This window comes from Gouania willdenowi, chromosome 11 (assembly GCF_900634775.1).
Source record: "Gouania willdenowi chromosome 11, fGouWil2.1, whole genome shotgun sequence".
Classification (NCBI taxonomy): Eukaryota; Metazoa; Chordata; class Actinopteri; order Blenniiformes; family Gobiesocidae; genus Gouania; species Gouania willdenowi.
The window spans coordinates 2,914,518-2,936,082 of NC_041054.1; the positions used below are offsets into that span (position 1 = coordinate 2,914,518).

The window sequence follows — 21,565 nt, forward strand, 5'->3', positions numbered from 1 at the left end:
AAGGTTAGCAGTAGCACATCCCGCAGCTGATCATGTGAGTCACAGAAAAGACGTTACTCTGAGTCAGAGAGGACGATGACTTCCTCTGGGTCGCACTGAGTCGCCACGCTCACCTGCCACACAAACAAAACAAATCCATCGTTATTACGACTTAAAAACGTTCCCTGGTGATAAACAGGATGCGTCTATGTAGAAAGTAGAACTAATCTAAAAAAATACATGTTAAGAAAAACAGACAAAAAGCCAAAATCATTCCAAAGTCATGTTTACATCATTAGTGTTTTATGTTTTCCAAACACGTGCACATTCATAGATTTTTTTTATTTATATAAAAAAACACCTTTAAAGTATTTTTTTGAGCAATTGTATTCCTTAAAATTCAACCGCTCTGCACAACGGCAGAGATGTTCTACTGATTCTGAGGAGGAAAATCCACCAAAAGACGTGCACAAGAGCAAACTCCACAGCAGATCCAATCAGGGTTGGGGTCAATTATAATTGTAATCATGTAATTGATAGTCAATTACAATTATGACGTAATTATAACTGTAATCATAATTGGAAAAAATATGTTGCTGTTGTAATCACAATTTAATTGTAAATGAGTTCAGATAATTAAAATTCTATAAAAACTCTAATTTACAATGTAATTAAACTTAAAATAATAATCAAAGATTATACTGATAGAAAAAGCCCACACCAATATATATAAAATATTATCATGGACTAGGAAGCTAAACAAAGTAACCAAGATATTAAAAACCAATTAAATGTTAAATAACATTTTTTAGTCTATTTTACAGATGATTTAAGACGTGGGTCAAACTGAGCCGTTATCATTAGAGATGCTAACAGAAAGCTAACAGAAGATAAACAATACATTTTATGGGCTTATTTATTAAAGGCTCAGTAATAGTGATTAATTGAATTTCAACTTTAGTAATTGAGAACAATTGTAATTGACTTTCAAGGGGAATATCACAATTGTAATTGAAAAATTGCTGGTCAAAGTAATCGTAATTTAGTTGTACTAAACAATTTGAGATGTAATTAACCCCAACACTGGATCTTAATGCACTGCTGCGGCGTGAAGGAGGTCACGTGGCGCCGAGCGTTTTCTTCCTGAGGAGCGACTCTGTAATATACGCACATGATCCGTTTAAAATTAAAGTGCACGATGAACCCGTTCACCTCTCGTGTACGCTCACCTTCAGTCTTTTTGCCGGTGGTGACCTGCTCAGGTGTTTGGTGGGCGTGTCCGTGTGGTTGGACTGCTGCATGAAGTCGTAGCTAAACACGGACATTTCCAGAGAAATGTCTTCGTTACTGAGACACAAAAAAAAACAACCAGTTAGAAAGTGACCAGGATGTAATCAATACACTGGCTGTTATAAATATCATACTAACATATATTACTCATACTATGTCTGATGTCAAAATCATATATAGGGCCCACATTAGATAGTATGAAAAGATTGAGTACAGGATAAATAACCAGATGTATACTATATGTTTTAAGTCTGCACGGTGGGCACACCAGTCATACTCAACCGTCCCATGATGCATTGCGAGCAGAATGTAAAATCGTCCTGGGAACAACTTCAATCTAAAAATCAAACAATCAAAAATAAAAGCATCTCTTCTTGTCTTCCATTAGTTTTTAACACTTATGTAAACAGGGCTTTTGTTTTGAAACTAACAGGAAGTTTTGTCATTAACACAATAAAGGGTCTCCAAAAATCTCTGAAATGTGGGAATAAAATGAGTTTCTGTGAGTTTTATGGATCAAATGACAACATATTGATATTCTGCTTCACATGTGTCAAACACGTGGCCCGGGGGTCAAATCCTGCCCTTTGGAGCATCCAATTTGCCCCGCAGGAGAAAGTAATAATGACAGAGAAAACATGAATCATTGTTTTTTACCGGTGTTTATGTCGCATGATTGCATCAATTTTAATGTTAACTGTTGGAAAAAAACTAAATTCTTCCAAAATCCTGACATTTTCCTCAAATTATTACTATTTAGAAATTGGTCCCAAAATCTGGGAAATTTCAAGTGAAGATCCTGTTGGGACTGATATCTGTCACTTATTGTCGGTTTCTTACATATTTAGTATTTTATGTAATGTAGAAGCATAAACTAGGACAAAAATGCTGTAATGACTTGTTTTCCAGCAAAAAAATCTGTGGCCCTCTTGAGGTCAACCTGCTCCGTATTTGGCCCCTGAACTAAACTGATTGTGACACCCCTGCTCTACTTTGTCACTTTCTCACTTAAAGGTTTTCAGAACTTTCAACGGTGGAGAAATATATAAATATTTAGCCTCAGTGTGATTCAGCTTTTTGTCGTAGGTTCCAAATGCATCTTGGGAAACTTGGATGTCTACTTCAATGAGAACAGTCCCCAGACTAATCACACTAATAGTATATAGTAGACAGGATATACTCATTGAGTGTGTAGTACATTAGTGTGCAATTCTAAACACAGACTGTCTTCTCCAGCAGCTGTTAGCGCTGCTAGCTAGCCTAGCTTACCTCTCTGGGATGACTATATGATTAGAGTTCCCGTAGGTGGGGGTCTCCTCCCGGCTCCTCTTCTGGCTCCTGGTCATCCTGGGGGGGGGGCGGCGACGTGCCGTTGGTGGTCTGCGTGCCGAACTCCTCTATGATGATCTTGGGCGACAGCGGGAACGGATCCCCGTTAGCCGCTAACAGAATGCCTCCTGTGGCTTCCTGAGGGACCGCGCTCACGTCCACACCTGTATCCTGATTGGACGGTTCCTGCACCTCTAAGGTGTTGCCATTGCACACCGTCGCCTGCTCGTCGGTCAGCTCGGGCTCTGGTGGGCTCGGGTTTTCTTTGGGGGACGGGATGTTGGACTCTGGCGAGACGGGAGACATAGTCACGTCTGAGACGGGGCTGATGCCGCATGCGGCGGGCTCTCCGTCGTCTTTCGTGCTCTCCTCTTCAGCTGCAAAGGCGCCCGTCTGATCATCCGTCTGGTCGCCCCCGTCCGTGCCGCTGGGCACCGACTCCGCCTCGTTACCGCCGTCTTCGTCGTTTTCATCTCCTGTGGAAAACCCACGTGCAGAATGTTTAGTGTGAGAAGAAACCAAACGGATGTTTCCGTCCCAGCTGCCGACCTGCTCCAGCCTCAGTGCTGGCTTTGATCTCTTCATCGATGTCTGGGTCTGAAGACTCATCCTCCTCATCATCATCCTCTTCATCTTCCTCCTCCCCCTCCTCAGCATCTCCGTTCACTGCTTTCTCACTCTGTGAAGGTGAAAAGTCCTGCGTTAGAAAACTAGGGCTGTCACTTTAATTGCGATTAATTAATTACAGGTAAAAAATAACGCCGTTAATCACTTTTTCTTTGCTTTCCAATCTGAACAGCGCGGAACCTCATTTCAAGAGTTCACGGTATAAACATAATACTGATGCACAGACAACAATACAAGACGGGAAACTCTGTTTATGTCGTCATTAATTTTGGCTTAAATAAAAACATGGGATGGAAAACAAAAGCCCAGTTGTGCAAATTGGGCAAGAACATTTTCCGACCATGTGCTAACTTATAGTTCTGATGTTTTATTTCATTTGTATTTTCTATTATTTGGAGATTGGCAAAAGTACACATCAATATTTCCCTTGATGGTCTAAACCATGGCTGTCCAATTTGTGGCCTACGGGCCGAAGTTGCCTCAAGCGATTAGTTTTGGCCCACTGCCCGAAATAGTTTATTTTTTTTTTTTAAAATAAAATAAAAATAAGTAGTACAGTGATTCCTGTAAAATGTCTGCGTTTTCTTTGAAAAACGCTATATAAAAATGTCTTTGGAGACATTTAGATGTTTCATAATTTTATGCTATGAAACACAAATAAGTGTTCTTTAATTTCAAAACTACTAAGTGTTTGTTTAGCACAGTTAGGTTATTGGCATATTTAATTTTATGCACCGGAACATGAATGTTTTGGAGCGCGGCCCTCCACTGACATTAATTTTTGGCCCTTCAATGAAAAAAATGGTCTAAACTCTCTTGACAGCACTAATAAAATCCTCCGTTTTACCGCTTTGCTCTTGTCGTCTTTGCCTCGCCGCTTGCGCTTCTCCTGCTCCTTGGTGTCTTCCTGCTTGTCGGCGTACTTGGAGATGACCTCGTCCAGACGGGACAGCGCCACCTCCCTGTTGTTCCTCAGCCGTCTCTGCAGCGTGGGGTTGGACAGCGCTGGGTCCATGGCTGCAGGAGGAATCGAGGAAGTCATTAGATTAGGGTGACCATACGTTGAGCTCCAAAAAAAGAACTCAACTTGGACCAAACCCGACGGTACACTGGGTTTTCTTGAATCTACCTTGCAACGGCAAAATACAATAGAGTAGATAAATATGTCGTTATCCATAAAAATACATTTCTGTCTTTAAAACAAAGACTTAAAACAATCTGATATCGGTGGTGACTCAAGTCAACCCCCTTTATTAGGAATTACAACAATCTGTCCTTGGATAATCTCATAAACCTTAAAATCTCTGTCATTGAAACATCTAGAACCTATAACAAAACCTCAAGAACATTAACTAATCATTAAATATACACATCAATAAATAACTAACCTTAACTTCCTATAGGAGAAGTTTCTCTTTTAGTCTCTCTTCTTTTTGCTCCGTGTGAAGATTTTGTCAAAACAAAGCGTAACCTCCAATTATTCCATCACGTATGATTAAATTACTGTATTGTAATTACTGTCAAACTAATTTTAGTTAGGGGCCAAATACGGACCAGTTTGAGCTTTAGTGGGCCAAAGGTTTCAGGACAAATTCTACTTTAATGTGCCCTGGTTTGTACTTCCACGTATAAATGATAAATGAATGATGAGTATATCAGTCCCTGCAGGATCGTCACTTTCATTTCCCTGATTTTGGGAAATTTTAAGGAATACATTGAGGAAAATGACAGATTTTCCAAAAAATTGAGAGTTCTTTCAACAATTAGAGATTAAAAATGACTGTCATCATGTGATATAAGAGTTGAAAAACTGAGCTCTGCAAATATTGTGGATTTTAATTAAATGTTTTTATTTTGAGGGGCTGAGATATCTACAACTTAATTAGTTGGATCATTTACAAAATGCTTTTTTCCCCCCGATCGTTTTTACTTTCTCGTGGTGGAATTTCTCCAATAGAGCAATTATTAGCGGAGTTATGGTCATTTGCGTTCAAGGTCCCTGGTAAAACCTGATATTTTCATCTATTTATAAAATCCTGCTGGACGGTCCGGTGTCGCGTACTGTTTGCATCGTACTGAGATTTTTGCTAAAAAAAAAATGTATTTTTGTTTTGAAAGTGAACGGACGTGTTTGATTTGTTTATTGGATCGGGTTAGGGTTAATCTCAGTACATGACACCAGATAAGACGTGAAGGAACATGTCCGGACAAATCCTGATGTATGGTCTCCCTAGATTAGACTAAACACCCATGAAGGACTAAGAACAGGTCACACAGAACTCCAATTCAGAAGCAACAAACTCAACCTTTTTCTCAAACTTGGCGGTCTGCCCCCTCCAGTGTGAGTCTTACCCGGCGTGTAGTCGTCGGTGAGGGTGGAGCCAAAGTTGTAGACCAGGTCGAGGTGCCGTCGCTCCTGCATGCGGCTCCCGGTCTCACTGAAAACATCCCGCGCGATGGTTTCCAGCTCCCTGTCGCTCAACTTCAGGCTGTGGCGCTTGTTGGCGTGCGACACTTGATTGAGGATGTCGGCGTAATCCGGGGGGTTGCTCCGCGCCTCGGGGCTGTTGATGAAACGCCTGATCTGACAGGAGGAGGGAAGGAGGACGCATTATTTAGCACCATATTCCTCTTTGTTTACCAAAAGGACTTCTATTCTCAGGATTTGTTTGATTTTCTCCATTTACAACTGTTTTTCTCCTCTTTCTGTCAACAATAGGTTTACTTTGGCATCTTTAACTTTTCCTGATTGTTTAGAGCAACCAAGAGCAGCACAAGTTGTTATTTTGACTAAAAAAGCTGTTAAAATGATCTAAAAATCAGGCTGAATGTTTCACTCCAATAGAAAACAAAGGGATGTTTACAGGCAGTGGGGCCGTGTGACATCATCAATCACGTGATTTCAAGATGGAGGAACACAGGCTCTAAACTGTTAAGTAGTCCCATTTTTAATTAAATAAAAAGAATAAATAAGTTGCAACATAATGCATTTTGTTAGGCATAAATCTTCTAATAAGTACAGTTTAAAGATTTTAGGCCACATTTGTAAAAACAGTGGAGGATCCCTTTAAGATCTGTTCTGTTTACATGCTGTAGTTTTTTATATTATGATGTATATCGTCTCTTTAAGATGAGATTTTTGACTCAAATCACAACAATCTTTTTTTAATCTCAAGCACGAGCTCCAACAACAGTGGGTGAAACACATAAAAAATAAGGTCATAATGTTTCTAAATGAGTTCCTGAGTTTCTCTGTGTGAAGGAAGATGATTTTCCAGGAAAAACAAATAAAAGTTTTAATGATAATGTTGGTTAAATATGAGATAATGATGTTTGCATTAAATAAATGTAAAAGTTTGGACTTCTTGTGACCTTGGAGCTCGGGGGTTTTTAACCGACACACAAACCACATCTTACTCGTCTGTTGATCTCTGGGTAACGGGTGCCACGGTAAGGGATCTCCTGCTCCATGACTCGGCCCGTTAGGACTCTGCAGCCTTTCAGCTCACACAGCTTTTCATAAATCTTCATCATCTGGAAAATAAGACCACATTGATCACATTCATGTGTTTGAATATATATTAAACGAGCAGATAAAAGCTCCCGACCGCTACCTTGCGTTTCAACTTGTGCTCCTGGATGTACGTGGAGTCGTCCGCCCCCATGTCTTCTAGACTCATCTCAGACTGCTGCAGGCGGGAGATCTCCTCGTTGTAAACCTTCAGCAGGTTCTCCAGATACGCAATCTGAGATCACAGATCACATTTCTTTTGAGATTCTGATATTTAAAATAACTAAATGCCAAACCCACTTTTTTCTGCTGAATACATATGTATTTGGATATTAAGTAGTGCTGTTGATTGATCCTGGTCCAACTTTTAACATTTTAGTAAAAGTATTTGACTTTAGCATATTAAGTTGTAAAACGTCATTTACTGGCCTCTAAGGATTGAACTATTACAATTGATTTTTGCTATTGGCTGAGATGGATTATTTTCGTGCGTCAACTGTCACTGTTGGCCCCGCCCCTCCTATAAAAGCTGAGGAGGGTTTCCTCCAATCATAGCCCTCAGTGAGCATTGATTGCAGCGGTGTTTTTGATTTTGTGCTTCTATAAAGAGCAGATTCTGGTCTAATCAGAGCTATGTGTGTATTTACAGATGCATTGTGTGTGTTTCACTGTCTGTCTCTGCGTGTGCGTGAACATGCATGTACTTATTGCTGCGGTGTGTGTCTTTATATGCGTGTTTGTGTTCTGAGGCTCATGGTGGGAGTAGTTCAAGGACTGTTTGTGAGTAATACATAATCTGTGGGGCTGTGTGTACTTATGCTCGTGGGCTGTGTATTGTGTGTAGTAGTTGAGAAGACGGCGCTCTGTCACTGCCAGCACTGACTGGCTGCCTGAGTGGGCGTGTCTTACTGCATCATTACTAATGCCCAAACTCTGGGCATTTTTTGAATGTCCCTCCTAGTGACAGCTCAGCAGAAAGCAGGGGTTTAGTTACTATTTAAGCTTTGGTAAAGACAGGAAGTAGAATCATTGAGGACTCACCTGCTTCCTGGAGGCTTTCTTCTCTTTCTTCTCGGCCTGTTCTTGTCCCTCTTGATCGTCGTCTGCGTGCGTCCGCTGTTTCGAGGTGGAAGCCCGTCCGTCCTCTGCTGGTGATGCTGCGGCTCCTTCCTCCTCCTCCGTCTTCCTGTTGGTCTTGTCTTTGCTTTTGAGCGTGACAGAGGTAGTTGGGACAGGGGACAGCTTGGTCAGGGACTGCCTCCGCTTGGCCGAGTGCTGCTGGAGCACGGTGCACAGTTCATGGATGTAAACAAAGGTTTTGGAGAGTTTGGCCTGGGCCCGAGTCAGGCATCGGCCCAGCGTGTTTCTGAACCCCACTGAGGACAAATAGTCCGGACAGGCCTTGTCGTGCTTGTTCTGGAGGAAGGTCAGAACATTGGGGCAGTCCTTGGTTAAGGGTGTGCAATGCTCCACAAACTGTTGGAGCGGACAGGAGAGGAAAGAAAGGACAAAACAGCATTAACGCCATAGGACAGACATGGAGGAAACGTGAACGTCAGCTATTTTTCTTTTCCTCATTTTTTGGTAAGGCAGCACATTAATCGAATTTTAATCGTGATTTTGGTTGCCACGATTAATTTAACCTGACCATCAGCAATATTTACAATTAAAATATGGGATCTACTGCAAATCAAATCAGACACTTTCTCAAGCATTAGTCAGCGGCAGCTTTGAGTCATTTGGTGGATTGATGTGAGCTGTAATTGTTTCCAATGAGTTGCATTCTGTAATAGTGCATTTATTCAATTAACCCTTGGTACATTTTAAATTCTTGGGTTCATTTCTTTTTTTAATGGTATAATTTTGTTTTAAAGCTTAATTTTGCACTGTAAACTGTTCATATATTGTGTTTTTTTTAAAGTAGTGCAAAAGAAATACGGATTTTTTCCCAACATGATAAATAATCGTGATTACAATATTGATCAAAAACAATCGTGATTATCATTTTGGTCATAATCGTGGAGCCCTACCTTGTGGCTACGTCATACTTTTAAACAAAGTATACGTGTTGGTATCAATTAATTAAAGTAGAGGTCGACCGATAGATGTTGGATTTTCAAAGGCTGATGCAGATACCGATTTAAAAAAAAAAAAATAAATAAAAAAAATAAAAAATCGGCCAATATACTTTTTTTTTTTTTTTTTAAAGCACATGGATTATGAAAGACAATTTAAACACAAGATATAAATGTATATATTACAATTAAATACACCAATAGAACTCTTAACATTTATTGAACTTTAAATATACCTGTACACAACATAGTAAAACAAAAAGTACAGGACAGGTAAGTAACAGTAAAGCACAACAACAATATACAATGTGCAAGTAGTCGGTTTAAACTATTTCAAGCTTCTTTCTTAACTTAATCTAGTAATTAAGTTCACAAAATATTTCAAAATATACAATCAAACAGAAACCTGAAAAGTGGTTAGGATAATGATATTTGATCAGGCACTATTATATTATATTCTTATCCTTTTATATCGGCTTTTTATTTGTAAACCTATTGGCTTCTACCTCTCCCATACACATGCTATTATTATTTCTTTTTTGGTTGTTGTATATTCATACATCAGATTGGATGTTTTAATGTTCTTTCCTTTAATGGCTAATCTAAAGTGCTAATAAATTTAACTAATCCAACAGTAATCATATTACAAAATAAATAAATATAACAATATAAAAATAACTAAAATATCAGCACATTCAGATAATTCTAGGGCTGCCAACTTTGGACGTTTAAGCAACTAATAGGTCGATGCCGTCGTGGTCGACCAGCAATGGTATCAGTTTCAATACCATTTAAAAAAAAAAAAATGCAATGCACTTATATAGGCAATAAGGATTAAATATCAAATAGAATCATGTTTAGGAATTAAATAAATTCAACGTCAGCAACAGCTGTGAGTGCGTGCTGCGCTGCAAAAAAAGTGTTGCGCATCAGCTGTCAGTGCAGCGTGCTGTCCTCAGAGCAGAGAGAACACATTGAGACACAAGAACATGGATTATCCTTATATTTCATACGGGGCACACTGCGCACCTGTGTTTAACGTGTGATTGTTTCCATGAGCGCTGATCTGATGTTGACATTAACAGTTTATTAATAAAAGCAGGCTTACCACTAAACCAAATGTAAATATGTCATTTGTATGAGAGAAAAATAGGTTTTAATTGTCGGTTTCAGGTCGGGCTCTGATATAAATACCCGTCTGTCAGACCTGTAGGTTCGACTTTTGCTTTGTCGGGTTCTGTTCAAAGCTTAAATAAGGTTCCTATCTTAAATGGTCTATGTTTAAAAGCAAATTGGCACCACAAAAAACCACAACTAAATATTTGTCTCTCTTTTCCTCGTCCTCCTCTGCACCTGATCATTCATTCTCCGTTTTTTTTTTTTGGGTCAACTAATCGCTACCTGAGCCATAGTCTTGGTCGACCAACCATGTCCTTGGTTTACTACAGCTCAATTTGATCTAAAACAAAAGCTTTCTATTCAGTAAAAATAAATAAAGACTTCCAAACAAAATTTAAATGAACAGCATAAATACCACAAGAACTAATATTTGCTGTACACAATCAAAGCAGCTTTAAAAACACAAAACCTACAACCATCAGCTCTCATAACACTTGTTGAATATGGGTTTTTAAATAAAAGATAGATTAATGAAAGAACACACGCATGCGCAACTCTCAATTTCGTTCGGCGAGCAGTGGTCGTGTTCCTGTCGTTTAATTATTACGAAAAACAATAGATTTTGACCATTTATGAATTGTTAAGGAATCGTCACATGTAGAATTGCAGTTAATCTAATAAACGATGTATCGGCACACTTCTAACGTCATCTCACCTCTGCAAACAGCTTCTCGTTCTCCGCACAGATCACGTTAGCGTCCTTCGCTACGGTGAAAGGCGATTGGCTGATGTGCGTGGCCACAGGCAGCTGGGCTTTCAGCGGCGAAGTCTTTTTGGTCTGAGGTGTGGAAGACGGCGTGGAGGCGGAGCAGCTGGGCTGAGGAACGTCCTCGTCATCCTCGACAATAATAATGGTATCTGCCATCGAGTTTCAGAAGTGGATGAAAATCCTGAGCGTTCGATGCTCCTGTCGGTGACACGCAGGGAAAAAAAAGTCAATAATATTGTAGCAGGAAATCAAAGAAAACATTATTGTCAATTCTGACGTGCAGACAAGAAGACACACAGGAGTCAACAATGTGACTCGTTCTATGGTGTAAACCTACCGAAAACAGAGAAAATAAAAGAAATTACCCTTTTAAAATATGAAATTAATGTGTAAATTACCATTCTACATTAGTAACATAGAAAATAAAATGTTTTTTAATAAAATGTATAATAAAAGTTAAAGAAATGTACAGGTAATGAAATGGAATATATATATCAAAATACTAATATGAAAATAACATGGAAATGAATGCATAAATATGATAAATACAATGAGAACTTAACCAAAAATTAAAAACAGTCATTACTCAGAAGTTAAAGTTAATAAGAATCAAAGAAAACACACAAATCATCAGTTAATTAATAGATGACGTTTTGAACATTTATACATAATTAACAAAAAAATAAGCAATACATGAACTACTACAGGAAATGGAGGAATGACATCACAAAACAATGTGTGACAAATATTATTCAACGATGCTTGAGATATAATGAAAAAACAAACGTGCTAGCTTTTTAGCTTTAAATACAATTAAGACCACCAAAATAAAAGGTACAAATATTATAATCCTGTCTGAAAGGAAGGTCTATGTTGACACTCTTTATCAATGTGGGAAACGTAACATTGTTCATGTATGATAATAAATAACATAATAAAAGTTAAGGAAATTTACAGATAATGAAAGGGAATACATATGAAAAGAAATAAGTATTCAATTGGAAATTTCTGCATAAATGCAATGAGAACTAAACCCATATATATATATATATATATAGTCATTACTCAGACGTTAATGTTAATCACAAGAATAAAAAAAAACAGAATAAGAAACACAAATCATCGATTGTGTTTAAATATATATCTATTAAATAATAAATATATAAACTAAATTAAGCACTACATAAGCTACTGGAGGAAATGGATGAATTACATCACAAAACCTCTGAATTGTGGTAAAACACAATTCTGACATGATTTAAAAAATAAAAAAAAACATGCTAGCTTTTTTAGCTCAAAATCAAACCACCAAAATAAAAGTAAAAAATATGATAATCCTGTCTGACAGAAAGCTTTATGTTGACACACTTTGTCATCAATGTGGGAAACGTAGTAACATTATTTATTTATGATAACAACAATAATACACATGTTTAGATGAACTAGCTGCTGTCCTAAACTATGTAGCGTTAGCATATCTATACTGTCAACAGTATTTGTGTGCGTGTTAGAAGACATATTATTTTTGTAGTTGCTTACTTGTGTTTAGTGACAAGATTGTGATTAAAGTGAAACTAAACTCAGACTTTACGCTACGTCATGAAATGTTGTTGGTAAACAGCTGTTTTCTGTTCGTAAACTGGCATTGTTGTACAGGAAACACAAATGTTACGAGACGCTACAAGAACTGACTCACCGGTAGTTTAGTAGACGTTTCTTGTAGTAACAAAGAAGGAAATCGTTCTCCCGCGACACATAACTAGGATCCTGTTAGCGGCTAGCCGTTAGCATCGTGTGGAGGGCTCACACTTGACTTAGAAAGAGTTAAAAAAAAACAACGCAAAAAGGATAAAATGGCCGTGTTTCAATTCAACGACCACGACGACACAGACTTCGTGGAGAAATTTGGCAGCTTGTTTTAAATCAGTTACAACAACACGCTGTGGTTCTTAGCTCTGCGAGCGACTACCGCGCTACAAAAGTAACCGCTACAGACGGTGTGCCAACATCAAGGCCTGCCATTGGTCCACACACCGTTGAGCGTCAATAACGTCGTTGCTCATTGGACAACTAGTGACGACGTAGAATATTGACGTATTTACGGGATAAAGTCATACAAAACACAATTTATGTTGTTTAAAACTGATTAAACGTTTTAAAAGCACCCCATTTATGTAAAGCTGAACGAAAAACACGCATTCTGACGAAAAACAATATCAGCATATAAGGCACATAGAGAGAAGATCAATTTTGTAACACACATTATAGACTCGGTGGAAATATCAATGTTTTTACCAAAAAATAAAATATATGTACTTTTTTAAACACTAAAAATTACAAACATTTCTGAGGAAAATTGATTTTACCACCAGAAGTGATAAAGATATATATTTTAAAGTTATTATCTTTAATGTACATCATGTAAATCTTGTGTCAGGATAGCTTATATATAAAGTAATACAACACAAAATTAATGTTGTTTAAAGCTATTTAAACATTTAAATAGCATCCCTTTTATTTAAAGCTGAACTAAAAGTACACATTATGACGAAAAACAAATTCCAAAAGCAAATCTATCTATAAAAGCAAGGAATTTCTGTCTGTGTCTCAAATATCTCTGCGGTTCAGGGACAGAAAGAGCTGAAACTTTCAACATGGCTGCTGCTTGGTTCAAGGGTGTGTACAGTTGACCGAGTTAGAGGCATCCTCTGGGCGCACCAGACGGTGTCTGGCCGGGGGCAGCTTGTCCTGGGCGGAGGTGGCCCGGGGCTGGGGCCAAGGCCAAATTAACCATATGGGCAACTGGGCAATTGCCCTGGGGCCCGCGACCTCTAAAGGGCCCGAGGCATTGAGAGCATAAGGAAAATATCTGGTTATCGCTTGCCTATAATGTAAACTGTCCACTGCCTGGAGCCATTGCACTGCACAGAAACCCTGCACTTGCCTGTGACTGTGAGCTGAGACCCTCTCCTCATTGGTCAGCCCGTATACACGGGCTACGACAGGCGGCCAGGCGGGTCAAAGCCAGGTGACGCAAATCAACTCCTATGCAACTCAAAAAATGCAAACATGGAGAGGCAGCTAATGCAAATATTAACCCTTGCCTGTCTGGTTGAATTGTGACGTTAGAGGTTGTTTTCTGTTTTAAAACAAGTTCAAATGATCTTTGGACCAAAATTTTTATTTGAGCAGACGATACTGCATTTTATTTATTTTTCTTTCCTTGTGGTGGATCAATGAAAATGCTGTAAATTGTTTATTGTTGTTGAGAGGAATCTGGCAGATTTCAAAATGTTTACATTGCACCACTTGATTGATTATTATTTATTCATGTCAATTGATTTTATTGTATTTTAAACTGTTTTTAAGTTTCGATTTTTTGATCAATATAAATCAAACATTCAAGCTTATTACCTTGTTTAATCCACATTATTTACGTGTGGTGGCTCAGCTCATTCTTCTTCTGCACGTTGGATTTTTGAACTCTTCAACTCAGTAGGTCAATCTTTATTATTCAATCACAAACACTGCAGCTTGGTCTTAAATGGGCTAGACATGTAAAATAAATAAATAAATAAATAAATATATATATAAAGAAGTATTTTTCTCCTATTCTGATGTATAATCAAAGGCCTTTTTGCATCATTCAGACGTAAAATCAGTATTTTTCTCCTGTTCTGATGCGTAACAAGATGTACTGATATATCTTACTCAAGTACAAGTAAGTCATACTTAAAATACTCAAGTATAAGTAAAAAAAAAAACACAATTAAATAGAACTCACAGTAAAAGTTACTAGTTACTTTCACCCCCTATGTTTATTTTGGTAATAAATATTGCCACGGTTCCCTTGCATACAGTTAATGTTGCGACATTAACATCTCATGTATAAACTTAAAAAGGAAGAGACATAATCTTAATTTATTTTCCACAAAGGCATCTGTATAAAATAAAAGTTGTCAAAATGTACTATTTTTTAAAATAAATAAAATTAAAAAAAAAATCCTCAGGCCTAAATAATCTCCATTCAATGCAATTTTGATGCCGTGCCTTACATTTAATCTGATTGGTCGGCTATGTCTGGTCATTTAGTTTTTTTTAGTTTCACAATATTTGTTGATCATTTTAAAACAAAATATTAATTTACTCAGTAACGATTGGGTGTAGAAATGAAACAAATTAGTTCTTTTAAAACATACTTAAGTACAATTAAAATTACTGATTTAGAAATATACTCAAAATTACAGTAACGTGGGTACTAACCAAAAACCATTTTCTTTGCATTATTCTGACTTATGAGTTATTTTCCCACGATTGTGCTGATGTATAACTTAGCACAATTGTAATTAATTATCAGTTATGCAATTACAATCATATTTGACCCTAACTGAGCTTTTTGCTGTCATTTTAGGGAACGTGTATTAACATGCAGGTAATTACCAATACCGTAACATTCGTCAGTGTGTTATAAACTTCCTATTTGTTGTCTACATTTCTCTTCTTCTTCATTATGTATTTATAACGTAACATCTTTGGAATGTGTTTGTGTTTCTGTAGAAAGATGGATTGAGGAAGTAAATGTGTTTTTAGTTTTGGAAAGTTTCACGTTAACACACAAATGAAGGAGAAAGGTTTGACAAACAGCAGCTTTATTAACCACAAAGAAAACGCCATTTTTCTTTACCACCATTCCACATTATACTCGTAATGCGTAACAATTAAAATCTGATGTATGAAAGGACTTCAAGATTTAACTTATTTATTTAAATAAGTATTTATTACTTACTTTTAAGTCTTTTAAGTTAAGTTTAGTCTTTTAAGTTGTTTTTCGTCGCTCAAAAGTGAAAGTTGGGGTGTGATTATAATGAGAAACAGTGATTCAGTTACAGTAGTACTGTTATTTACAGAATAGCTCCAATGATGATGCATTATAAATTAACCAACACCAGCCCTCTACCAGCATTTCAATAAGCACAATAAGAAGAGTTAAAAAAAGATCACTCAATAAAACCAGAGAACTTTGAAAATATGAACACCATTTCTAATAAAAACAACTTATGATAAACTTTTTGGATTAACTGAAGCTAAAATCCCTCTAGATTTAAGACAAAGTACCAAAGCTTTCTATGATTTAGGAAAAAAAAAAAAAAAAAAAACCCTCCTGACATCAGATTTGTATGATGAGAGAAAAACTGGTCCAGCGTCTCGCTTTGAATCCTTCGACATACGTTGTTTTTATTCGTTTTTCTGAGAATGAGACAAACGGTGAAAACAAATCGGTTATGTTTAAAGGTTCCATGTATGTTTCATTTTACCTTTTGTTGCGTAGCTGCCTCGTCTGATCCTGAACAGAGTGAGAGAGGAAACATATGTCTAATCTCATATACATTAAATGACTCATGGTCACACCAAAGTAACCACAAAGGAAAATGTAACGAAGTTTTGTTGTTACCTGAGCCAGAGAAAGACCAGGAGACAAGTTTGATGAGTCCGTAGAGAACCAGGGCCACGCCAACCATGGCCATGGAGTCTTCAATAGAGGGAGAACTGAACCCTGAAACAGTGATTACAACAGATGTTCATGCAACATCCTAAACACTTACAAGAACAATAACAATGTATTAACTTTGTCTTTTAAAGCAGTGGTTCTCAACCTTTTCAGCCCACAACCCCCAAAATAAAGGTTCCAGAGACCTGGGATCCCCCCTGTACTTGAAGGTGATTGACAACCTTATTTATTTATCTGAATAATATCCACTATTATCCGGGAACTTTATTATTATTTGTGCTGTAGTATAAAGTCATCTTAATGATGTAAATCCTTGTTTTAATTAGAAATAAAATGGGTTAAAAGTGACCAAAAATAATGGAAAAAATGGTGAAATGGGACTTTTAAAAACCACAAAAATTGGTTAAAAGTTGCAAATTAGAATGGCCAAAAATGAACAAAAAAAGTGGTTAAAAAAAAGTTTAAAGTGTCAATTTTGGCTTAAATGTGGCAGAAATGGGGGATGGGGGGCAAACCATTCATTTAAACTGGCAACAATGGGTTTGACAAATTGTGAATGTGGCGAAATGAACAAAAAAGGCATTATATATGGTGAAAATAGGTTAAAAGTGACAGTAATGGGTCAACATTAAAAAATGGTGGAAAGGGTTTATAAGTGCTGAAAATCTCTTGAGAAGGGGAAAAATGTGCAGAAAAGGCATTAAAATTTGATGGAGAAGTGGCAGAAATGGAAGTAATGTAGCAAACATGCATTAAAAGGAACAAATATATGGCAAGAAAATCAGGAAATCAAACTATTTTTAACCAACTTACCAATGAGGTTGATCTCGACACTGACCCGCCGTGTTCCTCCAGGATGGACGCCCACACAGGCGACCTCCCCTGCCCTCCCCAGGTCGGCCGTGTCCAGCTCCAGCCGGCTGCTCTGGGTGTAGGTGCCGTCCCACAACTGCCTGTGGCTCGACAAGCTGCCGGATCCCAGGACCTTAGTTTTCCCATCTGCGCCTTTGAATTCCCAGTGGAGGTCCAGGGACAGCGGGGCAAAGCCGGAAGCTTCACACTGGATGTTGATGGTCTGTCCTTGGGCAGTGAGAGGCAGAGGGGAGGGGTGGATGGACAGGGATGGAGGCTCTGGGAAAAGGAGGACAGATCAGGAAGTTGGACCACTTCAGTGGACTTCCAAAGTCCAACATTTCCTAAAATATGAAACGAAACAAACTAAAATGGTTTGGTTTTTCTCACCCACGACCTGCAACTCCATGGCGACCTGAGCCTGCAGGTAGGGCAGGTACACGCTGCAGATGTATATCCCGGAGTGATGCACCTTCGCCTCCTGCAGGATCAGGGACGCGTTCCCTCTCCCGTGCAAAGCCTCAAAGTCCAGCGTTGCACCTTCCTCGCCTGTGTGCGACAGACGGTCGCTCTTCCCGTCGTACGCCAGCACGAGTCGCCCATCACCTCTGAACTGGTAGCGCCATTCCACGGCGAACCCAGTGCCAGTCAGAGGGGATGAAGGGTTGGCCCAGAAGCTGCAGTCCAGCAGCACGGGTGCTCCGAGTCTGGACTGCACCAAGACGGTTTTAGTGGTCAGAGTCAGGATGACTGAGGAACACAGAGAGGAAACGTAAGGTTAAAAAAAACTGGAGCGACGAGAGCCAACAGAAAAACTACACTTCCCACAACGTAAACAGACGTGTTACACTTCTACCTCCCACAATGCACCATTTATTTAAAGTGACAGGCCATACCCATCAACAAACGTCCATCAAATCCTGTCCAAAATAACGGCTCTCCATAGTTTATGCTCGAAGATATTAAATCCTCCTAAAGTCATTTTATTGTTTTTTTTTTTTTATAAAAATTTGCATATATATTTTTGCTTAGTGGTAATACAATAAACACATTTTCACTGCAGGTAGCCTTGAAGTGTAGTTTTTGTGCGTTACCATCGTGCTCTTTGGTTCCCGTGGGAGCGCGTGTGATCGCAGAGATGCTCATGGTTTTATCAAAGCTTTGCAGGGCCGTGGAAAGCCAATCGGCGTGCAGGTAAATGGGGCTGAGGGCGGGCTCCGTCAGGGGAACCGCCAATTCAAGGGTGGAGGGCTGCGGGTGTAAAGGGTTGATCTCACACATGGGCTTGTTGGAGGAGCCTCTGCGAGGGTTGAGGGATCGATGGCAGAGGGTAGCGGCAGGGTCTGAGGAAGCAGGAGACGGAACATCATCCATCATAAATGTACTCAGTTATTGGATCATCCAGACATGTTTCCATTTCCTCCCATAAAGAATATCATCATAATACTTTAATAGATTGAATAACAGTTAATTTGGAATAGATTATAGATATATTTAACACACTTTGCATTTTTGCCACTCCCACACAGTAAAAACACTGACTTTAATCAAATGCATTCAAGTAAAGGAAGCAGGGTTGAGGTAAATTTTAATTAATTCTGTAAATGATAATTAATTACAATTATAGCATAACTGTAATTTTAAAAATCTGTTGCTGTCAAATTTAATTGTAATTAAGTTTAGCTAATTGACTTTGTAATTGTCATGAAAATTCTATAAAATCTTCAACTATAATTTACATGTTACAGTTCTCTACACATGTAGTAATCAATTATTAAAATATGTTTCAAATCAAATTTAAAAAAAGAAATTAGATGATAGATATTTGTTTTTAGTTTATTTTAAGAGATGCTAACGCAAGAGGAAGGTTAACTTTCATTAGGTTATTTATTTCCGGCTCAGTAATTGTAACTGAACTTTAGTGAGAACGTAATTGTAATTTGAGGATAAAAATCTATTGTAATTTAATTATAATTGGAAAAAATGCTGGTAACTGTAATCATAATCAAATTGTAATTGAAAACACAATTGTAACTGAAAGATGTAATTGACCCCGACACTGAAAGGAAGTGACAATTTTTCAAAATAAAACGATTGTAAACTACAATAAAAAAGTAAAATTCATTTTGTAAAACTTTTTTTTTGTCTTTGCAGATTGGTGCCAATAGGTCATCAAATGTCTTTTTTTTAATCTTTTATTGAACAGCTCGAAGACAGATGACTAATAACAGAATAATCAATAAAATCTAATAAAAGATCAAGAAATATCTTTCAGTCCCAGGACCGGTACTGATCTGCGGCCCGGTGGTTGGGAACCACTTCTATAGTCTAATCCATTACTTAGACACAGACTGAGTGATTTTTTTTTTATATTTATTACTTCTTTACCATGAAGAGGTCACACCTGTTATGTTTTCTTCTCACCTGTGACAAAGTACAGTCTGTCTGGGTTGACTTCAAGTGGTGCATCATGGGATTCTGCTCTGTGACTGTCGGCATGTTTGTGGACATAAAGGAGGGATTTATCTTGGTTTGGACCTCCGGACAATCCTCCGCCGACTTTCTCCTTCATAAACCAGCACTCCAATACTGGACAGCTGCCATGGGCTTCAGCTGTAGGAATAACGACAAGAAAACCACACACATGGTTCCGATTGTATCTATTTTAATGGGTGCCCGAACGCAGAAGATATGACGTAAAATGTTGAAATGCATTGAAAAACATAGATATAGGCAATAACATGATGGAAAAGCAATGAAAGTTGAAATAAGCTCAAAAAGTTGCAGAAAAGTGAAAAACATAAAAAAACAAGATGGAAAATATTGAAACAGGTTGAAGGATTTGGAACAAGCTAAATAAAGTAGAAAAAGAAGGTTGAAATGGCTGAAACATTATTAAAAAAATTAAAAAAGCTGAAGGTTAAAGGTTTAAAATTCAAAGAAAATTTAGAAAGTTTTTTAAAACCTGAAGAGAGTTGAACTAAACATTTTTGAAATGAGTTGGAATAGCTGACACTGTTTTCATAAAGGAGATTATTATCAAAAATAGCAGAAAGCTTAAGAAAACATATGCATGCACTAAGAGAACATGCAAACTTCACACACAAATGTGGATTTAAAAGATGAAATAATGGGTGAAAGGTTAAATAATGTACCATTGATTCAGTACCACCAACCGTTGTAATATTTGATTCGCAAATAAATGAGAAATTGACTTTCATTTTTTTTTTTTTACTTTTGGGGCCACAAATCGAAAATTGGGCTGTGAACGTCGACGCGTTCACAATCCATAGATTATAGCTACCAAATTTCAGCCTGATCCGTTAACGAATAACAGAGTAGCGATTTTAACTCATGTACACAACAAGAAAAAGAAGAAAAACAAAGTGAGTGACGTTTTGAGTCCTGTAGCCCGGCCTAAAAAGCAATGCAAGCATTGGGAGAACATGCAACCTCCACACAGAAAAGTGGATTCAACAGTTAGTCAACTGGTATTAAAAGTGGTACATTTAAATAATAATAATAATAATAAAATAATATAGTTTAAACCCAGTAATAATAGACATTTAAATGTATACTGTGCATTTTAAATATTTTACACAGCAATACCACTCCATGCCACAGGGGGTGCTAACCACGCAGATCGCTCTTACTAAACCAAACTTCATTTACAAAAACCTTAACTTTAAATGTTTTTTTGTTTCTAAACACGTATCAGTTTTTATAAACATTATTAATACAGCTAGAAACTGATTAGAATATTGTGATAAATTTGGCTGATAAAAACAGACGGTGTGTGTTATGTTTCTCAGGTGTTTAATGTGAAGGCTAACTACAATAATTATCAATAAATTACGCCTTACTCGGTTGAAGCTATTAGTTGTGCAAAAGTTGTCACCTTTTCTTTTAAAGTGCGTTGATAAAATTAAGAGTTGTGTTATTTGTGTTGGATTTAGGTGCGTGACTTACCTTGAATAAAGCAGGTAAAGGCGATGAGGGACAGTTTATAGATGGTAGAAAAGCTGGTCATGGTTTTTAGCTGCTATCTGTCGCCCTGTGTTCTGTTTAAACTCACCACACAGTCTAAAATGACTAAATCAGACTGGTTTTCCCCTCAGCAAACACAGCTTATTTTAGTTTCACTTTCACCTTCACTACGCAGTCACACACCCCCTAGGCTAGAAATACAATTATCACTAAAAAATAACTAAAATAATGTAATGCTGTTTAAAAAAAAAGAAGGAAATATAAATGTAAACAACAACAACAAAAAAAAACCTGAAACACAAAAGCTTAAAAAGTCGAAAAGATCAACTCAGTCTTTGTTATTCTATCTACCACTAGATGGTGCTGTCTAGTATTACGGCATGCTTTTGTCTGTATTCTACATGTATGGCGCAGTGTTTTATTTTCGTTTGCTGGTTATATAATATTCAATCATAATGATTTGTTTTATATCAATTTATGTTGTTCTGAATGTTTCCAGACTAAAAAAAATACATGCT

At 37.6% G+C, this 21,565-nt stretch overlaps 2 protein-coding genes across 2 annotated transcripts; both read right to left on the bottom strand.

Moving 5' to 3' along the window:
* Window positions 1-3: 3 nt before the first annotated feature.
* LOC114472531 (death domain-associated protein 6-like) lies at window positions 4-12,686 on the bottom strand. The gene is given in 12 exon segments (XM_028461851.1): window positions 4-113; window positions 1,209-1,326; window positions 2,539-2,622; window positions 2,624-3,074; window positions 3,148-3,277; window positions 4,073-4,242; window positions 5,578-5,809; window positions 6,643-6,759; window positions 6,840-6,971; window positions 7,778-8,212; window positions 10,646-10,897; window positions 12,396-12,686. Coding segments are annotated over 11 exon segments (2,139 nt in total). The 5' UTR covers window positions 10,856-10,897; window positions 12,396-12,686; the 3' UTR covers window positions 4-53.
* A 2,645-nt stretch (window positions 12,687-15,331) lies between these two features.
* On the bottom strand, window positions 15,332-21,391 carry LOC114472532 (tapasin-like). The gene is made up of 8 exons (XM_028461852.1): window positions 21,030-21,391; window positions 19,485-19,673; window positions 18,155-18,403; window positions 17,451-17,810; window positions 17,022-17,339; window positions 16,152-16,253; window positions 16,015-16,043; window positions 15,332-15,946 (listed from the first exon to the last, which is right to left on the bottom strand). Exons 1-8 carry the CDS (start codon window positions 21,088-21,090, stop codon window positions 15,935-15,937), a joined length of 1,320 nt encoding a protein of 439 aa, XP_028317653.1. The 5' UTR covers window positions 21,091-21,391; the 3' UTR covers window positions 15,332-15,934.
* Window positions 21,392-21,565: the final 174 nt, after the last annotated feature.

Bases quoted from the DNA above. Each gene is read 5' to 3' on its own strand.
- LOC114472532 (XM_028461852.1), bottom strand. From the start codon at position 21,090: ATGACCAGCTTTTCTACCATCTATAAACTGTCCCTCATCGCCTTTACC. The intron at 17,340-17,450 runs GTGAGAAAAACC...TCCTTTTCCCAG, and splicing joins CATGGAGTTGCAGGTCGTGG to AGCCTCCATCCCTGTCCATC. The intron at 16,044-16,151 runs GTAACAACAAAA...CACTCTGTTCAG, and splicing joins CTGGTCTTTCTCTGGCTCAG to GATCAGACGAGGCAGCTACG.